The sequence below is a fragment of the Mauremys mutica genome, chromosome 18 (assembly GCF_020497125.1).
Source record: "Mauremys mutica isolate MM-2020 ecotype Southern chromosome 18, ASM2049712v1, whole genome shotgun sequence".
Classification (NCBI taxonomy): domain Eukaryota; kingdom Metazoa; phylum Chordata; order Testudines; family Geoemydidae; genus Mauremys; species Mauremys mutica.
Genome location: NC_059089.1, coordinates 24,707,006 through 24,727,207, shown reverse-complemented (window position 1 = coordinate 24,727,207; position 20,202 = coordinate 24,707,006). Strand labels below are relative to the sequence as shown.

The 20,202-nt window shown below is 44.7% G+C and overlaps 1 protein-coding gene across 17 annotated transcripts in view; it reads right to left on the bottom strand.

Moving 5' to 3' along the window:
- LOC123352367 (DAB2 interacting protein) overlaps window positions 1–20,202 on the bottom strand; it is a 401,633-nt gene that overhangs the window by 212,076 nt on the left and 169,355 nt on the right. For 16 of the 17 annotated variants that reach the window (XM_044992350.1, XM_044992351.1, XM_044992356.1 and 13 more), the window contains one exon: window positions 14,443–14,546. In XM_044992350.1, the coding sequence (XP_044848285.1) occupies window positions 14,443–14,511 (69 nt within the window). In that variant the 5' untranslated portion in view covers window positions 14,512–14,546. Of the gene's footprint in view, window positions 1–4,711; window positions 4,732–14,442; window positions 14,547–20,202 lie in introns of those variants that run through there. The other variant, XM_044992361.1, reaches the window with a different exon arrangement.

The window sequence follows — 20,202 nt, the reverse complement described above, 5'->3', positions numbered from 1 at the left end:
ATTCAATATACACTGATCAAAAGAGTGAAATGTGAATTAACATTTCCTATTAGCCCTACGTATACCCTAACTTTGAATTACTCTCCCCATGGACTCTTTCCATTGAAAGGTAATTTATCAGGAACAGCTGGTATTTCTGGCATGGCTGCAATGGTTTTGACAAGGGGGTGGGGGAGGGGAGGTGTCTGAAGGAGGATGGAAAAAAATGTCATCGGAGCAGCACAAGATCCTCTCCCCGGCATCTGCCCATAGCCCATGTCTTTCCAGGAGAGAGCAGAGTGGAGGCCACCACTCTACTGATGGATTCCAGCCTTTGATCTCCCTGCAGGAGGCAAAACGTTCAACCACAGAGGTTACGCCCACACAAAGGTCAGCTGACCCAGGCTTTTGGGCTCGGGCTGTGGGGCTAAAAACAGCAGTGAAGACGTTTGGGTTCAGGCCACAGCCAGGAATCTCAGACCTGCCTGCCTTGCAGGGTTTCAGAGCCTAGGCTGTAGCCTGAGCCTGAAACATCTACACTGCGGTTTTATAGCCCCACTGGCCTGGATCAGCCACATCCATGTCATGGGTCTTTTGCTGCAGTCCCAAAAGCTCAAACTTCTGTAGACATGGGGCTGCTGCCCAGCCAAAGTCTCTCGGTCCACACACCTCCAATTTGCCCTGAACAATCCATCTAAGCAGCACAGGGGGTGTAATAGACGGATCAATGTCATACATTAAATCATGTAACAATAGAAAAAAAGCACAAGATGGGGCACTAGTCGGTGTCTGCTACAGACCACCAAATCACACGAGGGAACAGGATGAGACCGTCTTCAATGAATATCTATAATGTGTAGGGGGGAAATGCTGGGTAATCATGGGGGGGACTCAGTCTGCATGACACATGCGGCAGGCCTCATGCTGTCAGTATTCAGACATCCTTGGGATTTCTTAACATTATAGATGACAATTTCCAAACTCAAACAGTGATGCATTCAACACAGGGGAAAGTTATATGAGACCTCATCTTGACAGATAAAGAGGAATTGATCACAGAGCTAAAAATCAGTGGTGCTGAGGTACAAGTGAACAGGACTAGTTTACACAGAGAGAAAAGGGGAGGGGGTAAGTAACATCTTTTATTGGACCAACTTCTGTTGGTGCGAGCGGCAGGTCTGGGAAAGGAATTCCCAGAGTCACAGCAAAATTCAAGGTGGAACAGATTGTTCCGCATAAGTAGTTAGCACATATTGTAATGACCATTCACGGTAGAGTGGCCCGTTAACACCTTTGCAGTCACAGGACAAAAAGAGGGGGCTAGTGGGTTCCTAAACGCAGTGTATGTTCAGACCATGATTGTTAGTGTCTAGCAGAGTTATGTTTTTAAGCTCCCGGGCTTGTCTTTTGAAAGTGTTGTGCAGGTTTCCTTTGAGGATGAGGACTCATAGGTCAGATAGAGAGTGATTGCTTTGATTCCATTTGTTATTGTCAAACAAAATAAAGTACAAACCAGTAAAATAAATAAATTATATATATATATATATATACACATATATATATACACACACACACACACATACATACACACACACACACCCCACGCTTTCCAGGGGCCAATTTCACACAGCCAAATCACTTGTGAGAAAAAATGTAAACAGAGAAATGTGACTGAAGCCCTGTGCATCCATCGACCAAACAACAGAGGAAGCAGCAAACCAAGGGCAGGTCTACACTAAGGGCGGGGGTCGAACTAGGGTACGCAAGTTCAGCTACGTGAATAGCGTAGCTGAACTCGAAGTACCCTAGTTCGAACTACTTACCCGTCCAGACGCTGCGGGATCGAAGTCCGCGGCTCCAAGGTCGACTCCGCCACTGCCTTTTGCAGTGGTGGAGTACCGGAGTCGACCGCGGTGCTTCCGGAGTTCGAACTATCACGTCTAGATCAGACGCGATAGTTCGAACTCCGAGAAGTCGAACTCACCGCGTCGACCCGGACGGTAAGTGTAGACTAGTCCCAAGAGTCACACGTTGTCCTCCGCAATGGGTTTCAGCCCCTCCTGGAGGGTGGGAGTGGGCAGATTGGTGAGCATGACCTTCCTCCTCTTAGCCTCAGGGCTGAGGCTTCCAGAGCTGCAGATAAATAAGGGAGCCTACAGGTCTGTTAGCATGTGATGCGGATCCCTATCCAGGGGGCACTGACCCGAGGCTGTTAACTCATTGGATGCAGACACTAGATGCTAACTGTGCTGGGCCACTTCCAATCCCCACAAGCCAGTCTCCAGGGATGTCATCCCCAAATCAGCCTACACACATCTCCTCTCCCCCTCCCCCCTAAACAAGGGGTTACTAATGCTTTAAAAAAATAGGCCCTGTTGTGTGAATTAAGCTGGCTGCATCAATAAGCCCTAGGGTCTCTTCCTTTCTGTGAAAGCTTCCTTCAGACAACTGCAAGCCCCGATGAGACCTCCCTGGAACAGGGCCGGCTTTAGCAAGTGCAGGGCCCGATTCGAACAGTTTCAACGGGGTCCCATCAGGGATGACTGAAAAAAAAAACCACACTTAAAAAAACATGTGGGGCTTGTACTCACCGGGCAGCGCTCCTAGTCTTCGGAGGCGGGTCCTTCACTCGCCCCAGGTCTTCGACGGCACTGAAGGACCTGCCGCTGAAGTGCTACCGAAGACCTCGAGTGAGTGAAGGACCCGCCGCCAAAGTGCTGCCAAAGACCTGGAGTGCCGCCAGGTGAGTAAAAAATAAAAAGGAGCCTCTAGCCAGGGAAGGAATTCTCGGCCACTAGCCCACCCTGGCGGCCCTGCCACTGGGCGTGGGGCCCTCTTACGCGCGGGGCCCGATTCGGGGGAATTGGTGGAATTGGCCTAAAGCCGGCCCTGCCCTGGAACACATTCTGTTCAAACAGAAAAAAAAAAAATCCATACTCTGCCCTGCAACATCCTGCCAGTGAAACAGGTCATAACACAATGTCTTTTATCCTGTCATTGCTGTCTCCTGTTTGATGCACAGAATAAATCCACAGTGGATTCAGCAGCAGCCGCCCTGTGCTGAAATCTGACAGTCCCACATACCCTGAACCACATTGGTTGCCAGTGCTCCCTGAGCTGCAAGAAACCAAAGGTTTATTTTCTAGAATTTTACAGGTACGTGGCAAGATTCAAATCAATCACCTGATGCATTTTTTAAATAAAATTATTTCCCTGTTACTTACACCACAGATTATAAAAGTAAAATAACTGTCCTTTGAGTGGTCTGTTGCATTTTCTGATTCTCATGCCAGCATTAAATAAGGAAAATGTTTTAACTTCTATTTAATATCAGTTTTTGTAAGTTTTGATTCAAAACCTAACTTTTGCATTTGACCAGTGTATTGTAAAAGTACACACAACACGAGATGAGCAGTAGCTGTGCAATATGCCTACAGATTTATATGAATGGAGTAGATTTCAAGAGATAAGGAGGAGAGTTCAGAGTTTATTAACAAGTCAGAAAGTTTGAAGACACCGGCCACCAGAAGAGAGGTGAAGGAAGCTAGGACATGTCTGGTCTGGGAACAACAACTGGGAGGCCAGATTTTCCATTCATTCATTTTCACAGGCCAGTATTAAGCTTGAGAAGAATACTAAATCCTCTAGAAACTGTAGCTGGAATTCAGAGAAACGAGATACAATTAGACGCAGCTAAGACTAGTGGTTAGACATTAGGAAATTAAATTCAGGAGACCTATTCCTGACTTTTCTTGGCCAAATTCCTTAATTTAACTGCACGGTACCTCAGTCTCCCCAACTGTAAATTGTGGATGATGATACATATCCACTCTGTAGACAGCTTGCAGAATCTGTGAGGAAAGATGCCATTTAAGTGCAATGTATAATATTGTTATAATCACCTAAGGAGGATTCAGACAGCAAGGTTAACACACCTGACTCTTGCAGAACAGTGCCACTTGGACCTTAAATGGCCACAAATGGTCATCAAGATCACCTCACTTTTGTTTCCCAACCCAAAGATGCCGCAAAAGCCAAAGCCTCAGAGCGTGTCCCGTTCCAGAAAACGGTGACTGAATCCACAGATAAATCCTCAAAGTAATTTACATATAATTTCTTGCCGCTGCTAACACTCGTTATCCAAATTCAGTTGCAGTTGACAGTTTAATGATAATAGCTTTCTGTTTATATATCATCTGTGATAATGTTCCTATTCTCCTTAAATTCAATCCCCAGTAAAAGGGGTGCTCTAATGTATGCAGCCACAGACCAAAATGATAGTAATTTTCCCTTCTATTTCAAATGGTTTAGTAAACAATTACATTTCAATTAGAGATAGGGTGTTCATGCAGAGGGAAGCACCAGTTCATTCTAGTCAGCCCGCCTCATAATATCAGAAGGAAAATTCTCCAAAGAAAGTTGAGCTATTAAAGTATAATTTACATGACTGCATTTAGAAAAGTGATTAGAAACTAAATGGCAAATAGTGTACATTATGCATTGGCAAAAACTTTAAAAAATCCTTTAATATCTAGTCAATAGCAGCCAGCTTGAATCAGGACCCGTCATTTAAGATTATGTTCAAGGGAGGAGAAGGATAGAGAGCGCTTCTTTCATCTCCCCAGGAGTTTCTATTTAGTGGAACGCTGCCATTAGCACTTAATGAAATATTTCATTTATCACGGGGTTATAAGCCAGCTAGGAGGAAGGAAAAACGTTAAACTACTCCTACCACACTGCATTTCAGATGCTCCTGCATGTCCGGCTCAACTGGACCCAATCAGCGTAGAGAGACAGGTTAAAGATGTGAACAGGTCAAAAAGCAGGAATCCTTGGGAGGTTTCTCTGGGACTACAATTGCTTCATTGCCAAGGGACCTGAGTGGCACAGAAAGAGTTTGAACTGCTGGAGCTGCTTTTTGAATGAAATTCAAAATGGGAAGAGCAAGGTGTCCTCTTAGGGCAGAGTTCCTCCAACTGGGCTCTCCAAACAGCTCCTACGGGGATTCAGGAAAACTTCCCAGGGGGATCTTTCGAGTAACTGGAGTTCCCATTCAGTCAACCCCAGATTTAAAAATTATTAATTGAATGTTATTTATTTGTATTACGGTAGCAGGTAGGAGCTCCAGTCACGGACCAGGACTCCACTGCATTTGGCACTGTACAGACACAAAACAAAAAAGACGGCCCCTGCCCCCAAAAGTTTGCAATCTAAGTAGAACAAAACAACAATGGATGGATACAGGCAGATGGGGAGCACAAGGAAACAATGAGACAGTACTGGTCAGCACACAATCATTAGCACAAGTTGCACTAACCCCAGTGAGCTCTGCTAAGAGATCCCTGTCCATTTCCAACCTCTTCACTCCCTATGGATGTTCTGCCAAGCTCCTGGCCTGCAGACTAAATATTTTGGTTTCTACAACCGATGAGGCTTTGGGCTTGTGATTTAGGAGCAGCACTTTGCCTGGAAGCTTCTGACTGATATTTTTCCTTTCAGCAGAGTCTACAAGAACTGACTCCAAGTCAGACTTCTCATATCAGAAAATCAAAATCAAGCACAGTTCTGAATGAGGGAACAGCGCGGTGAATGAATGCTGAGGGAAGCCTAAATCCAACATCAGGGTTTTGGGGGTTGGGGGAGTGTAGAGGAGGGCACAGGGTGAGAGTGTCTATGGAGATGCAGTATATTCAACCTAGAGGAGAGAGGACCCTTCACCTAGCCCTGTCAGAAAAGCAGAGTATTTACTTTAATGGAGTTGCTTTCAAACGCCTTTTGAAAGCTTCCCAGATTACACATCTGACCTATTAATTTACCCTGTCGGAAAGTGAGCCTCAGCACAAAGTCACTGAGCAGTGAGAAATCATTCCAATTCCTCGGCCCACTCTCTCACTGCTTCAGAAATTAGTCAGCAGGTCAGACCTTCTCCCATCAGTGCAGCTGCCTGTCCAGGAACACGTAGGCAGCCAGGGAGAGAATTTAATGAAACCAAGCTCTAATAAAAGTGACCAATAGATGGCAGTATCCTAATGAGATGGGATTGATGTAATTACACTCTGTTATTCTGCCCTCACTCAATGTCCCTGCGCAGAGAGAGTATCTCGTTTCGAGTGGAGTTCCTCAGGTTCCAGGCCCTTTGCTTGGCTGGTTTATTGAACAATAACGCAGGTTTCAGTGTCAAACCCTCCACCTGCTGAGCTCTCTGGATTCTATGCAGTAAAATTTGACTTTGGCCAAGGCCTCTCTTTATCCACAGAACAGGTACATTGCAGGCAGCCACAGGCTTCACTCACCTCCTGCCTGATAAGTCGTCTAAGCACTGAGTCCAAAGAGCCAGCTCTAGGGAGGAGAGAGGAGTCTAGTCGGTCTCTCTTCAGCCCTTGGCTAGTTTGCTGGGGCTGCCAAAAGCAGCACCAGTTCCTGCCAACTGTGGCAGGGGTCTCTGTAATATTGACCCTTGCCCACTACCAACCAGCCATCAGATGGGAACAACTCTTGGTCACTACAAAGCTGGGCTGGATTTGAAATGATGACTGACTAATGACCAATCTCTTCGGCCCCTATTATTTTGTTTTGTCAACTGGCTGATAAAAAAGCACCTGCAAGTGAGCACAACAGACCCGTCCTTAGACGGTCTTTCCATGGTGGACATGCTCGTTATGATTCCTCCTCTGAGGAGCCTGTTGTCAGCAAGCACACACTAAACAGAGAAGGGTTCATCAAAACCATTCAACTTTGTAGTTGTCTTCAGCTTACTGGGGGCGTGATCAGAGTCTGTAACCTCCATGGGTACCTGAGCATGTCAAATAATGTAAAAAACTTCCAGTGACTTCAGCGAGGCCTGGATTCACCCTTTGTATGCCGAGATGATGAGATCAAATTTCATGCTTCTGGGCATTAGCTAATCACTGCAAGGGACAAGAAGGAATCCCCAGCTCCACGTACGGCACTGCATAACTGGCTGGGTAATGTACATGATGGTTGGTTGTTTTTTAAATCAGATGCTGGCCAGAGATAGGATGCTGGACTTGGTTCAAAAGTATACCCAGTGCACCAAATTCTATGATCTTATTTCTGTAACCACGTGCCACTTTCAATCGTTAGGACACTGTAGACCACATTCCTCAGTGGCTTCATTGGAGTATTCAGGGGACTCTTGGGCATTAAGAGCAATCTGAGCTCCAGTCTCCCAGATGTGAACAGTAAGACTATTTTTAACATACTGTATGTCCTTTGGGAACTCAGTCCTGGGGGAGAGGTTTGTACTCATCTCTACAGCCTACACTGCACAAATCTGCCCTGACAGATTTGGAATTGCATTAGTTATGAGGGACACACCAATGTGCAGCAAATGACCCTTAGATAAGGCAAAGCCTTTGAGATCATGATTCATAAGATGGCATCAGATTGCACTCTGCTCCCATAGCACAGTGTTGGGGAGATGGGTAACAAAGAAGGAAATTAAGAACTTTGCAGCATATGAGTCGTCCTGGGTGAGAGGGTTTTTCACATTTGAGATGCTCTATTAAAAGTATATTGACATTGTAAGTGGAAAGAAAAATGTCACTGTACGGAACAGGATTTTGCTATGATTTTCGGTGCAGTTAACTCTGGATGCTGCAGACGTATATGCACAGACTCATACAAGCATAAAAATCAGGGATGGAAATTATCCATTGGGTCAGCTAGTTTTTTCTCTCTCTCAGACAGTTGGAAAAATGGACACATGGAGGAGACATTACGGGCTTGATTTTCAAAAGGTCCCAACATCAATGGAAGCTGAGGGTGCTCAGCACTTCCAAGCCTCGAACCAGCATCCCCCAGCCTTTCATTCACCACCACATGTTGCGAGAGCCACAGCAGAGCCTCCACCACTTCCATTCTCAGGCAGGTTGGCAGGGGACATTTCCACTCTGCATTCGTTTGCAACTCCGAGTGATGCAAGCAACAGAAAGTGCAACAAAGCCCAAGTCTCTGAATTCAAAGGCTCCTGAGCCCATCGGGCCTTTGGAGACTCCAGAGCAGAAGGATGGAGATGTCAGGGAAGAACAATCAGCTGTAAAATATGAAAAGCTTACGACATCAAAACCTACAGCAGCAGGCTCAAAAGTAATAATCCCATTACCACTAAACTAAAGCACTAATTACTATTCCCAGTGGCAGGAGTGACCTGACTGCTAATGCTCCTCTTCTGGTTAATGAAGGAAGGTGAGGCAGAATATATTTCTCCTGTCTGACATCTGCTAAAATCTGGGCAGCCATAAAAACTATGCATGTAATGAAGCCATTCGTATTAATGGAAGTCACATTCCGAGGGCTGAGAAGTAACAGAAGTTAGATGATAGTGTACTGTGTAATGCAGAAGACAAAATGCCATACCTCTCTCTAGCAAGGGTGTATTTACTGACTACACTTTTTAAAATTTCAAATGGATTTTGGAGCACAGGTTGGTTTTGATAGCAAGCCACCACATCTCACACAGGCCATTGCACCAGCTAAAGACTGGTATCACGCCTCTGGAAACATACAGTAGATGCACTCCATTTGAACAAGAAAGAAGAAATAGAGCTTTATTTCCACCAACCATGAATAAGTGAAAAGATTTCTCCTACATCATCAAGGCAAAACCCAGAGGGACATAGCATCTTTGCAGATCAGGCACCACCCAGATTGATCTCTAGCTAGGGCCTTAAAATGATGTGGCTGGATGTTCACTCTATGAGTCTATGTCCATCCTTGGTAAAGTCATCATGCCACTGAAGCTTTTTGCACTCACATGATCATCAATCATGTAGCAGCATCCCTTGGTAAATATGTCCACCCTAATGATGTCCATTCCAAAAAAAGCTGCTGAAATCAAACCAATGCTGACAGAGGCGGTTGCTGGGTTCGGCTACAAATATCCTAATGGATTCAGATTCTCTCCCTTAGCTTCCTTAGTGCAGAAGAGGTACCAGCGCATAAAACTCATCAACGCCGTTTTAGAAACTCTAGAATAAAAATGAAGAAGAAAGAAGTAACCTGGTTATCTGGCTGGTCTTCCCATTTCTTGGGAATGCTATTTCCTTCTTCTGCAGGACATGCCCCGAGTTCACAGAGATGGTTCAGCAAGTTGATTAATCAGCCTAACCTTTTGCCAGCGCAGCCTGCATCCAGCAAGAAGGTGGATGATTAGGGGAATGGATTTGCAGGTCTTTGAGAAGAAATTAGTTCTCCTCATGGCACGGAAGCAAGATGGACATCGCTTACACCAAAAGTTACTTCAGGGAGAACCAGATCCAGGGAGAGCGTTTTCACAGATGCCGATCTCTCTGTACACAGACACTGATAAAATATGGAACACACCCTCCCGGTGCCTTTAACCATATACTTTTCACAGATGCTAACAATCGCTCATGCCTCCCGGCAAATGCTAACAAATATCCTACACCCTGTTTAGTATTTCACACCCCTCATTATTTGCCATTAATTATGTAGAACAGTACTTTACAGAACACATAAAAAGGCAAGGTCCAGGATTCCAAGAGCTTACAACCTCCCCGTAGAACCAGGATATGCAGGCCAGCAGTACAGCGCAGGGATACAGTGGGCAAGGGAAATAATGTAGGTGGCTTTGCAAGTAGTAGGTTTTAAAAAAATAATTTGAAAGAAGGAAGGGATAAAATAAATGGCCTAAGGAGATGAGGACAAAGGGAGCAATTAGCAGAGAGGATGCAGAGGAGCGTAAGGAGAGAAGTGGCATGTAGAAAAAGATAAAAGAAGAGCTGTAGATAGGGGCGGAGTCATGCAGAGCATTGAAGGGGAGGACGATGCGCATGAGCGTAAGGACATGCAGATGGAAGCAGAATTTCTGCATAGGCGTTCTGCTCCCAGTGGGCTCATTCCCCCTTCACCTGAGCTCATCTTCCTGGGTGTGACAGGACACTATCTTTACTGCACCCAATGGGTGCTACAAATCAAGGATTAGGGCTTCAGCTGGGGTAGAAGCAGTAGGAGCAGCGCTGTAGGGATTTATGGTTAAGCCATTTTGCACAATACCCAAAGTCTAAAAAATTATTTAGAAGTCCAGCATCAGAACAGACAAAATTAGGCTCTATTCCTAATAAGAGATCAGCTCAGCAAATTGAGAACTTCCCCCACAAGAAAAAAAAAAAAGTTTAGATGGGGCAGCCTGGTGGTTACTGATTTTGCTTCAGATTTTAAGAACACTGGCATAAGTTGGTTGGAGTCTAAGGTTACGTTTAGGCTGCAAACTAGGAAGTGCAGCAAGCGTAGACAAATCCAAGTTAGCTTTGATCTACTAGCCCCACCCTCCCAGGACCTGGGTACATACTTGTGTGGCCAACACCCGTGCTTCCACGGCTTCACTGCTATTATTATTCAAGCTAGCTTTGATCTAGTTAGAGCCAAGCTAGCTGAGGTATGTCTACAGGTGTGTAATCATACCTCCCATGTACAGTGGAGACATAGCCTGAGATTCCTTTAGCTCTGTTTACTTGTTCCAATGGATTCATGACCTACAGAAATGATTGGCTGGTTTAGATATAGGACTTGTATCTGTGTGAGCTCCTCCAGAGAGGAGGTGGTTTTACACTCTGGATTCAGGGCTATGTACAGATCAGCTGCTGAGGCAGTATGACTCTAAAGAGATTAGAATCAATTAGTTTAAAATTTGGTATTAGAAGTCTAGAACTTTATCTCAGTTTTTTGTTGTTGTTTTGAGGCTTTCTTGGCCATTTAGAAGAAAGATACTTTGTAAATGGAATTTTTTTTATAAGTTTGATAAACTTGAGGAATTTTTCAGCAGCTGAATTCAGTTATAGACAGATGAAATATAAATGACCTTCATGGTGCCACTGGAGTTAACATGCATTGCTTTGGAGTATTTGATACTGCTGTATGTGAATACACAACTAAATAATGCACGTCACCGTGTCTTATACAGTTTGCAGATATGCACAACATTGCACACATGCGTGAATACTCCTGTTCCCTTACTGAATGCCTGTCATCTGACAGGAGAATCTTAAAGAGCTTTACAAATGTTCTCCCCATTATTCTCATTTCAGTGTCAGAGGACCTAACACAATGAGGTTAAGTGACTAGCCCTAAAGTTACAGAGCAAGTCAGTGGCAATGCTAGGAAAGTGAACCCAGTTCTCCTGACTCCTGGTCCCTGCTTTTATCACCATGCCTTAGTCCCAGGAGTAATTAGTTTATGAATAGCACAGTACAGATGAACGTGGCCACATATATTTATGTACTAACATGCATATTGACTCTAGAGTATGCAGACCCAAAAAGGTCCACATGCGCTCCCATAACTAGGATATACATGTTCAAAATGGGCTCCATAGACATACAGCTACCAGTGCAGCACAGAATCATAGAAATGTAGGACTGGAAGGGACCTCAAGAAGTCCAGTCACCTGCATGGAGGCAGGACCAAGTAAACCTAGACCACCCCGACAGGTGTTTTTCTAACCTGTTCTTCAAAGCCTCCAATGATGGAGATTCCATAACTTCCCTTGGAAGCCTATTCCAGAGCTTAACTAGCTTTAGAGTTGGAAAGCTTTTCCTAATATCTAACCTAAATCTCCACTGTTGCAGATTAAGCCTATTACTTCTTGTCCTATCTTCACTGCACATGGAGAACAATTGAAGGGCATCCTCTTTACAACAGCCTTTAACATATTTGAAGAGTATCCTCAGGTTCCCCTCAGTCTTCTTTTCTCAAGACTAAACTTCCCCATATTTTTAAACCTTTCCTCAGAGGTCAGGTTTTCTAAACCTCTGATAAATTGGAGAATCCAGAGGAGAGCAACAAAAGTTATCCACATCTTTCCTAACGTGTGGTGCCAGAATTGGACACAGTGCTCCAGCAGAGGCCCAACCTGTGTCACATAGAATGGGACAATTATCTCCCGTGTCTTACATATGACACACCTGTTAATACACCCCAGCAAGATATTGACCGTTTTTACAACTGCGTCACACTGTTGACTCATTCAATTTGTGATCCACTATAAACACCAGATCCTTTTCTGCAGTATGATCACCTGGCCAGCTATACCCCATTTTCTAGTTGTGCATTTGATTTTTGCCTTCGTAAGTGAAGTACTTTGTACTTGTCTTTATTGACTTTCATCTTGTTAAGTTCAGACCAATTCCATAATTTGTCAAGGTAATTTTCAGTTCTAATTTTGTCCTCCAAAGTGCTTGCAACTCCTCCCAGATTAGCATCATCTACATTTTTTATAAGCATACTCTCCATTCCATTATATTGAATAGTACTAGACCCAGGATTCACACCTGCGGAGTCCACTAGTTATGCCATCCCAGTTTGACAGCAAATCATTGGTAACTATTCTGAGTAAGGTCTTTCACTCAGTTGTGCCCCCAATCTTATAGTAGTTTCACCCAGACCACATTTCCCTAGTTTGCTTATGAGAATGTCATGTGGGAATGTGTCAAAAGCCTGACTGAAAATCAAGGTATTTCACATCTACTGCTTCCCCCCATTCACTTGGCCAGGAACCTGTCAAACGAAATTAGGTTGGCTTGGCATGATTTGTTCTTCACAAATCCATGCTGGCTATTCTTTATAACCTTATTATCCTCTTGGTGTTTACAAACTGATTGTTTCATAGTTTGTTCCAGTATCTTTCAAGATATTGAAGTTAGGTTGATTAGTCTGTAATTCTCTGGGTCCCCTTTCTTCCCCCTTTTAAAGGGAGGTACTATGTTTATCCTTCTCTAGTCCTCTGGGACCTCACCTCTCCTCCAGGAGTTCTCAAAGATAATTGCTATGAATCAGTGGGGATTTCTGAAGGTGAGCTGGGTGTGCTTGCATTTTTTAGATTGTACCCATTGTACAATCTTGCACGGTCTTGCAGCAAATGCATTCTATAGACTTCAGAATATTTGGAGGTCAACCATCTTGCAAATGAAAACCAAGGTAGAGATCTACAGGTCGAACGTCCGCTCTGTGCTGCTCTATGCGGCGGAAACATGGAGGACCAACAAGAAGATAGAAAGTCGGCTTCGGGGCTTTGAAGGAAGGTGTCTTAGGCGAATTCTTAACATACATTGGCCGCAGCGTATCACCAATGTTGAAGTGAGCCGATTAACGGGCATCAACAATATAGTGGATGAAGCCAAACAACGAAGATGGAGGTGGCTGGGGCATGTGTTGAGAATGGATGCTGACAGACACCCTCGTATTGCCCTACGATGGACACCACAAGGAAGAAGGAGGAGAGGCAGACCATTAGGGACGTGGCGAAGGACCATTGAAGAGGAAATGAAAGGTATGGGAATGAAGTGGGATGAAATCTGCTGTCTCGCTCAAGAACAAAATGAATGGAGGAGAGTGGTTGGAGCCTTATGCTACACAGGGAGTGAATAATAAGACGACGACGACCCATTGTACTTCCTTTGAAATTCTGGCCCTGCATATCTGGGCTTACCATGTCCCTCCCTCGCATACAATCTGAGTGCTAGTAGTGTGTGGTCCTGTAGAGTATGTGTGGGTACACAGCGAAAATGCATAAACTTACTGTGCAAGTCAGCTCCGAGAGTACAGGCCTGTGTGCTGCTTTATTATCTGGGCACAATACACACCCCACTCTTGAAAGTGTGCCCCTTGAAGTGCCTCGGACAGTGCACAGATCTGGTGCATCAGTCTCTAGCTAGTTACACTTTAAGCTTACATCTTCTGCAGAGAGCTGCGAAGAGATTTTCCTTGTAAATTACTGCTATTGAAGGTTACTCCAAAGATCTTGGTGCCCTCAATTGATTATGAATCCTGCAGTCCCCAACATACATGCTCCATTTCGTTAGCTACAGATGGGGCCAGGAGGAGGATACTTAAAAAAAAAATAGCTTCTCTTGGATCATTACGGCCTAGTTTTAAAAGTTTATTTTGCTTCCACTGTTGTTCCTCCCATTTGTCAACAGAGCGTGTTCCTGACCCATGTAATTATTGGGCTTTTACATTATTCTTTCAGAAAGCCCGTCCTGTGGGCAGAACATAATGCAATCTGTTTAGAACACCTACAAAAAAGAAACGTACGGAGTGTTATGGAGAAGAGCTGACTCAGTTGGGGCGAGGAGGGGAGCAGTAACAAATACCTTTGTGCAAATTCTAACAGAGGAAATGAAGATCTCAGTTCTGATCTTCAAGGCAAGGCCAAGAGTCTGCACTTCCACAGAAGTCACTGGGAAACAGCATACAAATCTAAAGACAGTCCCCGGTTTAAATTAAAATCTCAGAAGATTACCGAGAAGGCCTTTACAGCTGCGTATTCTAATAGTAGCTACTAGCATCTGCACCTTTATGTAAAAATAAGCAATCTAAGATTTCCATACCCGGCCCTCTCATCTCTAAGCATGAACAGCGACAGATACCCTCTCCTCTTGGTCAAACCCCAGAGAGGTAATTAAGGTGGCGAGAGACATTTACCGTGACACGGAATGGCGTTGTGGTGGTGGGCTCCATGCTGGGATTTTTCTCCATGACCCCGCTGGGCATGCTGCGCCGCTGCCCGGCCCTCTCTGGGGGGGACTCTGCAAAGGGCACAGAAGACAAAGGACAATTAAAAACACACACCCAATGCCAGAGCAGCAGAAGGACGGAGGCAGGCCACCCCAGGTGCAGCTTTCTTCTTTGAGATACACTTGCAAATGAGCTGACTTAACAAGCCCATTCTAACCACTCATTTCTCTCAGTCACCAAGGTGCATGGTTAAACAGCAGGACTTTTCTGCTTATAATGATTGGCATTTCCTATAGAACCTTCCATTTCAGGATCTCGAAGTGCCTTCTCTACGTTCATTAAACTCCAGAACAGCCCCGTGAGGGAGCCGTCATCATTTACCCATCTGCAGGATAGGAATAAAAGGAAATGCACAGCAGCTAAATACAAACTGTATACAAATCAGCGATGCATGCACATGCAGCTTTGACACTCCTAAGGCAGAAAGCAAGCCTGTGCTTCGGGCTGAAGTACAGAACTGAAAATCACGACTTCCCACTTCCTTCAGTGACTTGCTTTGTGACTGGGAACAAAAAAGTAACTTGGCCTCACTAAACCTCCTGATGTGTTAAATATGGATGGGGGGGGGAGGGGAGAAGCAGGGAGTGATGAGGCTAAATTCATGAGTGTCTATAAAGCGCTTGGGGAATCTCAGAGGGAAGGCTACAGATTAGGGCACAGAGTTAGTATTAACATGTGTTTTTTCAGTTAAATGCACGATCCATAACCCAAAAGCACAGTGGGATGCAGGGAAGTGGCCATATTATCAGAGTGCCACACGATGGGGCTGATTCCTAATCTGCCCTTCTCTTTAACCTGCAGATCTTGCAGCGCTCTGACAGCCTGATTAGTGGAGCCTTGCAAGAATCCCATGAGACACAACACAACAGCTCCATTTTACAGATCAAGAAATGAGCATAAAAGGGACCTGCCTGATATCATACACGCAGCCTGCAGTAAAGCAGCCAGAGCACAGAACCCAAACGTCCCAACTCCACTGTCCCTGTCATAGAGAGTGGCCTCCCCTCCCTTCTGCACATCTACTCAGACAGGTGTCGCACCGCTAGCAGGACAGAGCCTCCTCTTCAAATCTACTCAGTGCTCCAGCAGCCAGGGGACAGCAGGGAGCTCCCAGGCTGCCCCTGGGCGAGGCGACAGTCACACCTCCAACTGCAGAGATATCAGAGGGGTAGCCATGTTAGTCTGGATCTGTAAAAGCAGCAAAGAGTCCTGTGGCACCTTATAGACTAACAGACGTATTGGAGCATGAGCTTTCGTGGGTGAATACCCACTTCGTCGGATGCAAGCAGAGATGACATTGTCTAGTGCCTCTCAAATAAAGGTCCATTGGGTACTGAATAGCACAAGGGAGCGGAGGCTAAACTGGAAGCTTAGAATTCCTGTTTTATTAGGACCTAGAATCTCCAGGGCTCTGATTTATTCATGTCCTTTGGGGGGCTTGTAACATCTATGAGCCCGATTATCGTTACAGAACCACTTAACATCCTTTGTGTGATTCTGCTAATCAATATCACTGGCCTGGAGAAACCTCCAGCGCTTCACCACTTTTGAAAGAGGAGAGGATCTCAACGAGCTATTGCGGCATTTACTAAACACCGGATCCATACAAAAACAAGTAGATTTCAGAACGCTACAGAAAACCAGTCCCTCCCCACCCCCCAACATCAGATAGACTAAAGAATCTAATCCTGGTGCTTAAACATTTGTGATTATTATTCTAATACCATGTTTCACAAGCAACATGTCTGCTCACCAATATGACGACATTGCTGAGACCATGGTTGGGAACGACAGGTAGCTTAAAGAAAAGTACTTGCTGCAAAGGCAAATTACAGGGTATATTGTGTTATGGGGAGGGCTTTGCTAATTAGCATGCAAAGAAATTTAAAGCTGGGACAACCTATACTTTTGAATGTCTGAAAAAATGTGCCTGAAAAATAACTAGTGTAACTTAGAGGTGCTTTGTTTGCCAATTCTCAGCCTTTACCACACCTGTGATCTGCAATTTGCTGCAATCAGGTCTTGGCAAGGGCTCAGCCTTGGCAAGGATCCTCTCCTTGCTTTTGCCATAGGCAGCCATCAGCTGGGATCCGTGAGAAATGACTAACGGCTGTAATTCCAGTGGGCGCTCGCTGAGCCGCATATTAAACTACTGCAGGGAGACGGATTGTGTGTCCCCTCCTGAATTGGGTAAAATGCCTGATCAGTGACATCTCCATTGGTGTGGGTGCCCATATGCAGCTCCTGAGCTTTGGCCATGTAACCTGCGCCTCCAGCCAAAATCCCAGAAGCAGCTAATTCGCTGCTCTCAGAACCTGTAGCCAAGGCTTCCAATTAGCTAGCTGCCATCGTTGCAGAATGCTGCCTCTTGCTTCTCAAGGAAGCAATCAAGTCTTTTGGTGTTATCCTCTTTTGCACGAAAGCTCTCACATGATTCCTTTGATCAGACTCCTTTTTCGGATTGTCATAAAGAAGCCACTTGATTATAGTGGTTTCCAAAGTGGGTTCAAGACGACATGGAAATGAAGAGGCTGCTTTGCATTTTTAATGATCAGAACTATGAACAGGCAGATTAACGATTCTTCTCATGTACATGGCTGGAGAACAGAGCAGGACAACTAAATTGAAAACAGCAGCAAGAAATCCCTTGCCCTCTCCTCCCCCTCAGGCTGCTATTCCAATGCAGAGCCAAACACCCCCAGAGCCTATAGCTCAAAGGGATAGCACCAGTTGCTCTTTGTAAGTGTCACAACACTTTTGACTTGTACCATGGTGGCTTTTCAGATCAAGCTGCACAATTGTCTCCCTTTTTCTTTATAGCCCGACTCTGCTTCATCTTCTAAACGCACAGGGCAGAACTCTTAGTCTTAGGAGCAAAGGAAGCAGATTAGAGACGGGCCAAGAAGACTGTGTTTGGATCTGGGGTAAGTTGAAACAAGGACTAGGGTTTGGAGCCAGATTTGTTTGCACCGAAGTCTCATGAGCTGTTCTCACAAGATCTTACCCCAAGATTTCAGTCGCATACAATCCAAAACCACTTCCATCTTCCGATCTGAGCCCAGAACCAAAACATACAGATGGGTTAGGATCACATTATTTTCCAGCTCCAATTTCAAATTTGCAGCCAAGTTTCCAGTTTTGACGCAGTCCGAGCACTGTTTGTATCACAGCAAATGCAAAGGGTTGGGCACCCCCTGGATCTCAGTGAAGAGGCTAAATACAGCAATGGGAGGGAGGAGTTTTGTTGGGAGGAGATAATCGCCCCCCCTCCCCAGACAGATTAAGATCCTTGTTACTGTCAGAAGATTACAGCCAAACCAATTGTATGTGGTGGAGAGGAGCAACAAATGACCGTTTGGATTTGCCCCTTTTCCCTCTCCCATCCCCAGTGCTAGCCCAAGGGCTACGGACCAGGAAAGGCTTGCGTGTTTCTTACCCACCCAGACCATGGTGTTTGGCAGGGATATTCCATCTACCCATAAATGAGCCACTGTCACCAGCACCTGTCCATACAAAGTGCATGGTTACATTTGCCTCCCTGTCTACGGGGTAGACAGGCAGGCTCTAGGAGGCCAGAGTCCATCTTTGACTTTACCTCTCTCCTTGTTACTTCTACTGAAAGTTCCTTCTATTGTGTCTGCCCATAAGGAAATGGAATAGCCCTTAGGGATGGCCTGGGTACTAGTGACTTGACTTGGGGGGGGGGGGGAGAAGCAGTTCTGTTATTCCTTTCTGTAGGAGTGAAGCACACAAGACAAAAGAGGACTCCTGGGTCCTAGTCTCAGCTCTGTCACAGACTCACGGGTTAACCCTGGACCTTTAAGCACTCTGTTGCTCAGGTTCCCAGTCTGTGAAATAGGCAAGTAGTAAGCCTCTCTCAGAGCAATGTTATGAGGCTTCATTAATTAAAGTCTGTAAATCTTTTTAGGTCCTAAAACGAAAGATTCTGTGGAAGAGGCGTGTGTTATTACAGGCAGCTAACCGGAGTGACATTTACAGAAATACTTAGTATTATCAAATGCCACCCGCTCCTCACCAGCTACTGAGTTTCTATGTAAGTTGGATATCATCCTTCAGCTCGTAGAAATACTTGGATTATACCTTCATTTGACCATTTATTGGCTCTAGATCCGAGGTGATTTGGGGGATTAGACACACAGTATCTCGGGACACTATTTGCTGTCCAAAAGTGTTCAGCATGTTATTAACTTAAAACCTCCAAATCTCTCCTTTATGACACGCATGGCCTGAGAAATCACTGAAGTAACAGTCTACAAAGGAGGATTATATGTGGAGGCAAACTGGATCTGAAAGACGATTCCTTAGGTGCAATGGGTAAAGCCACATTATCACAGAGCAGAGATGCCAGTGGGCAGACATGGATAGCAAAGAAAGCAATGGCTTTCGTGTTCACTCATGTTTTCACCAACCTTCCTTGTACTATCCAGATTAAAGAGGCTGGGAAGCATGTGAATGAGCAGCAAGCAGATTTTTTGCACTTGCTCTTGGGAAGTTGGGTCAGACCTAACAAACAAACAGCATTGCTGTTCCCTTAAAACCCCTTAGATGTATCAGAAAAGGGATAAAAATCACAGGGGCGAAAATGAATTTTGTTGCTACCCCACTTCAGATTATTCATTTAATTTCCTTTTCGCCACTGATGGCCTGCCTTCTTTTTTCTGCTTGTTTCTCAGCTCAAACGGTGATAGCTTGACTCATCATCAGTTTCACTTCTACTGCATCTTATGCAAAAACATGCTCCTTTTGCTGTCACCTTGCACTCCCTCTCCCTCTCCGTCCGCCTGTGACATCTGGTCATAAACCCATACTGTCAACTCTCTGGGTCAGAGCCTGAGCCTTGATTGGGGCTATGTGCCGCTGTAATTATGGAGCAGTGATAACAACTGTCATAGTTAAGGCAGATACAAATAGACAAAAAACTTTCTGGTTTTCCTACATTCTCCATTAGCACAAGGCTGTGATGTGTTTGGCTTTGCAACACTGTCAGGGAAGGTAATCTAAAATAAAACTAAACTTCCTTAAAAACTGGAAAACATTTATCCCAGGTTATTAAATATATATAAAGAAAATGATCTGCCTTCCCCGTGTATGAAACTTTTTTTAAGCAGTGGAGGTAGGAACATTTACTGTCAAGCCAAGTTTACTACTGACAGTATTAGGATGATGCTAATTAATATAATAATAATTAAAAAATACTACTTAGCACTTCATAAACATTAATTAATTTAGGATCGTCAGGCACGTGCATACTTCTGAAGATTATTTCTAGACTGTAACAAATGGATTTGATTTGTTAACTAATCCCTGGTGTTTGAATTAGGATGTTAACTAATCCTCATCACAGTTTTTATATCCCCAATTTTCAGATGGAGAACAAACCATGCAGCAGGTAAGCGATTTCCCCCAGGCTTACAGGAAGTCAGCAGCAGAACTGACTGTGTCAGCAGCTCTGGGGTCCCAGGCTCATGCTCAGCCCATTCAAGACGGCTGCTTTCTTAACTGTAATTCAAATTACCCAGATACTCTCAAACCAAAACAGCACACGTAACACATGGCACCAATCTTAATACTGTTCACTTTCCATTTGACAAGTCTTATTTTACAGTAGCATCACCTGTTCCTGTAGGTCACAACTAGTCCAAGAAG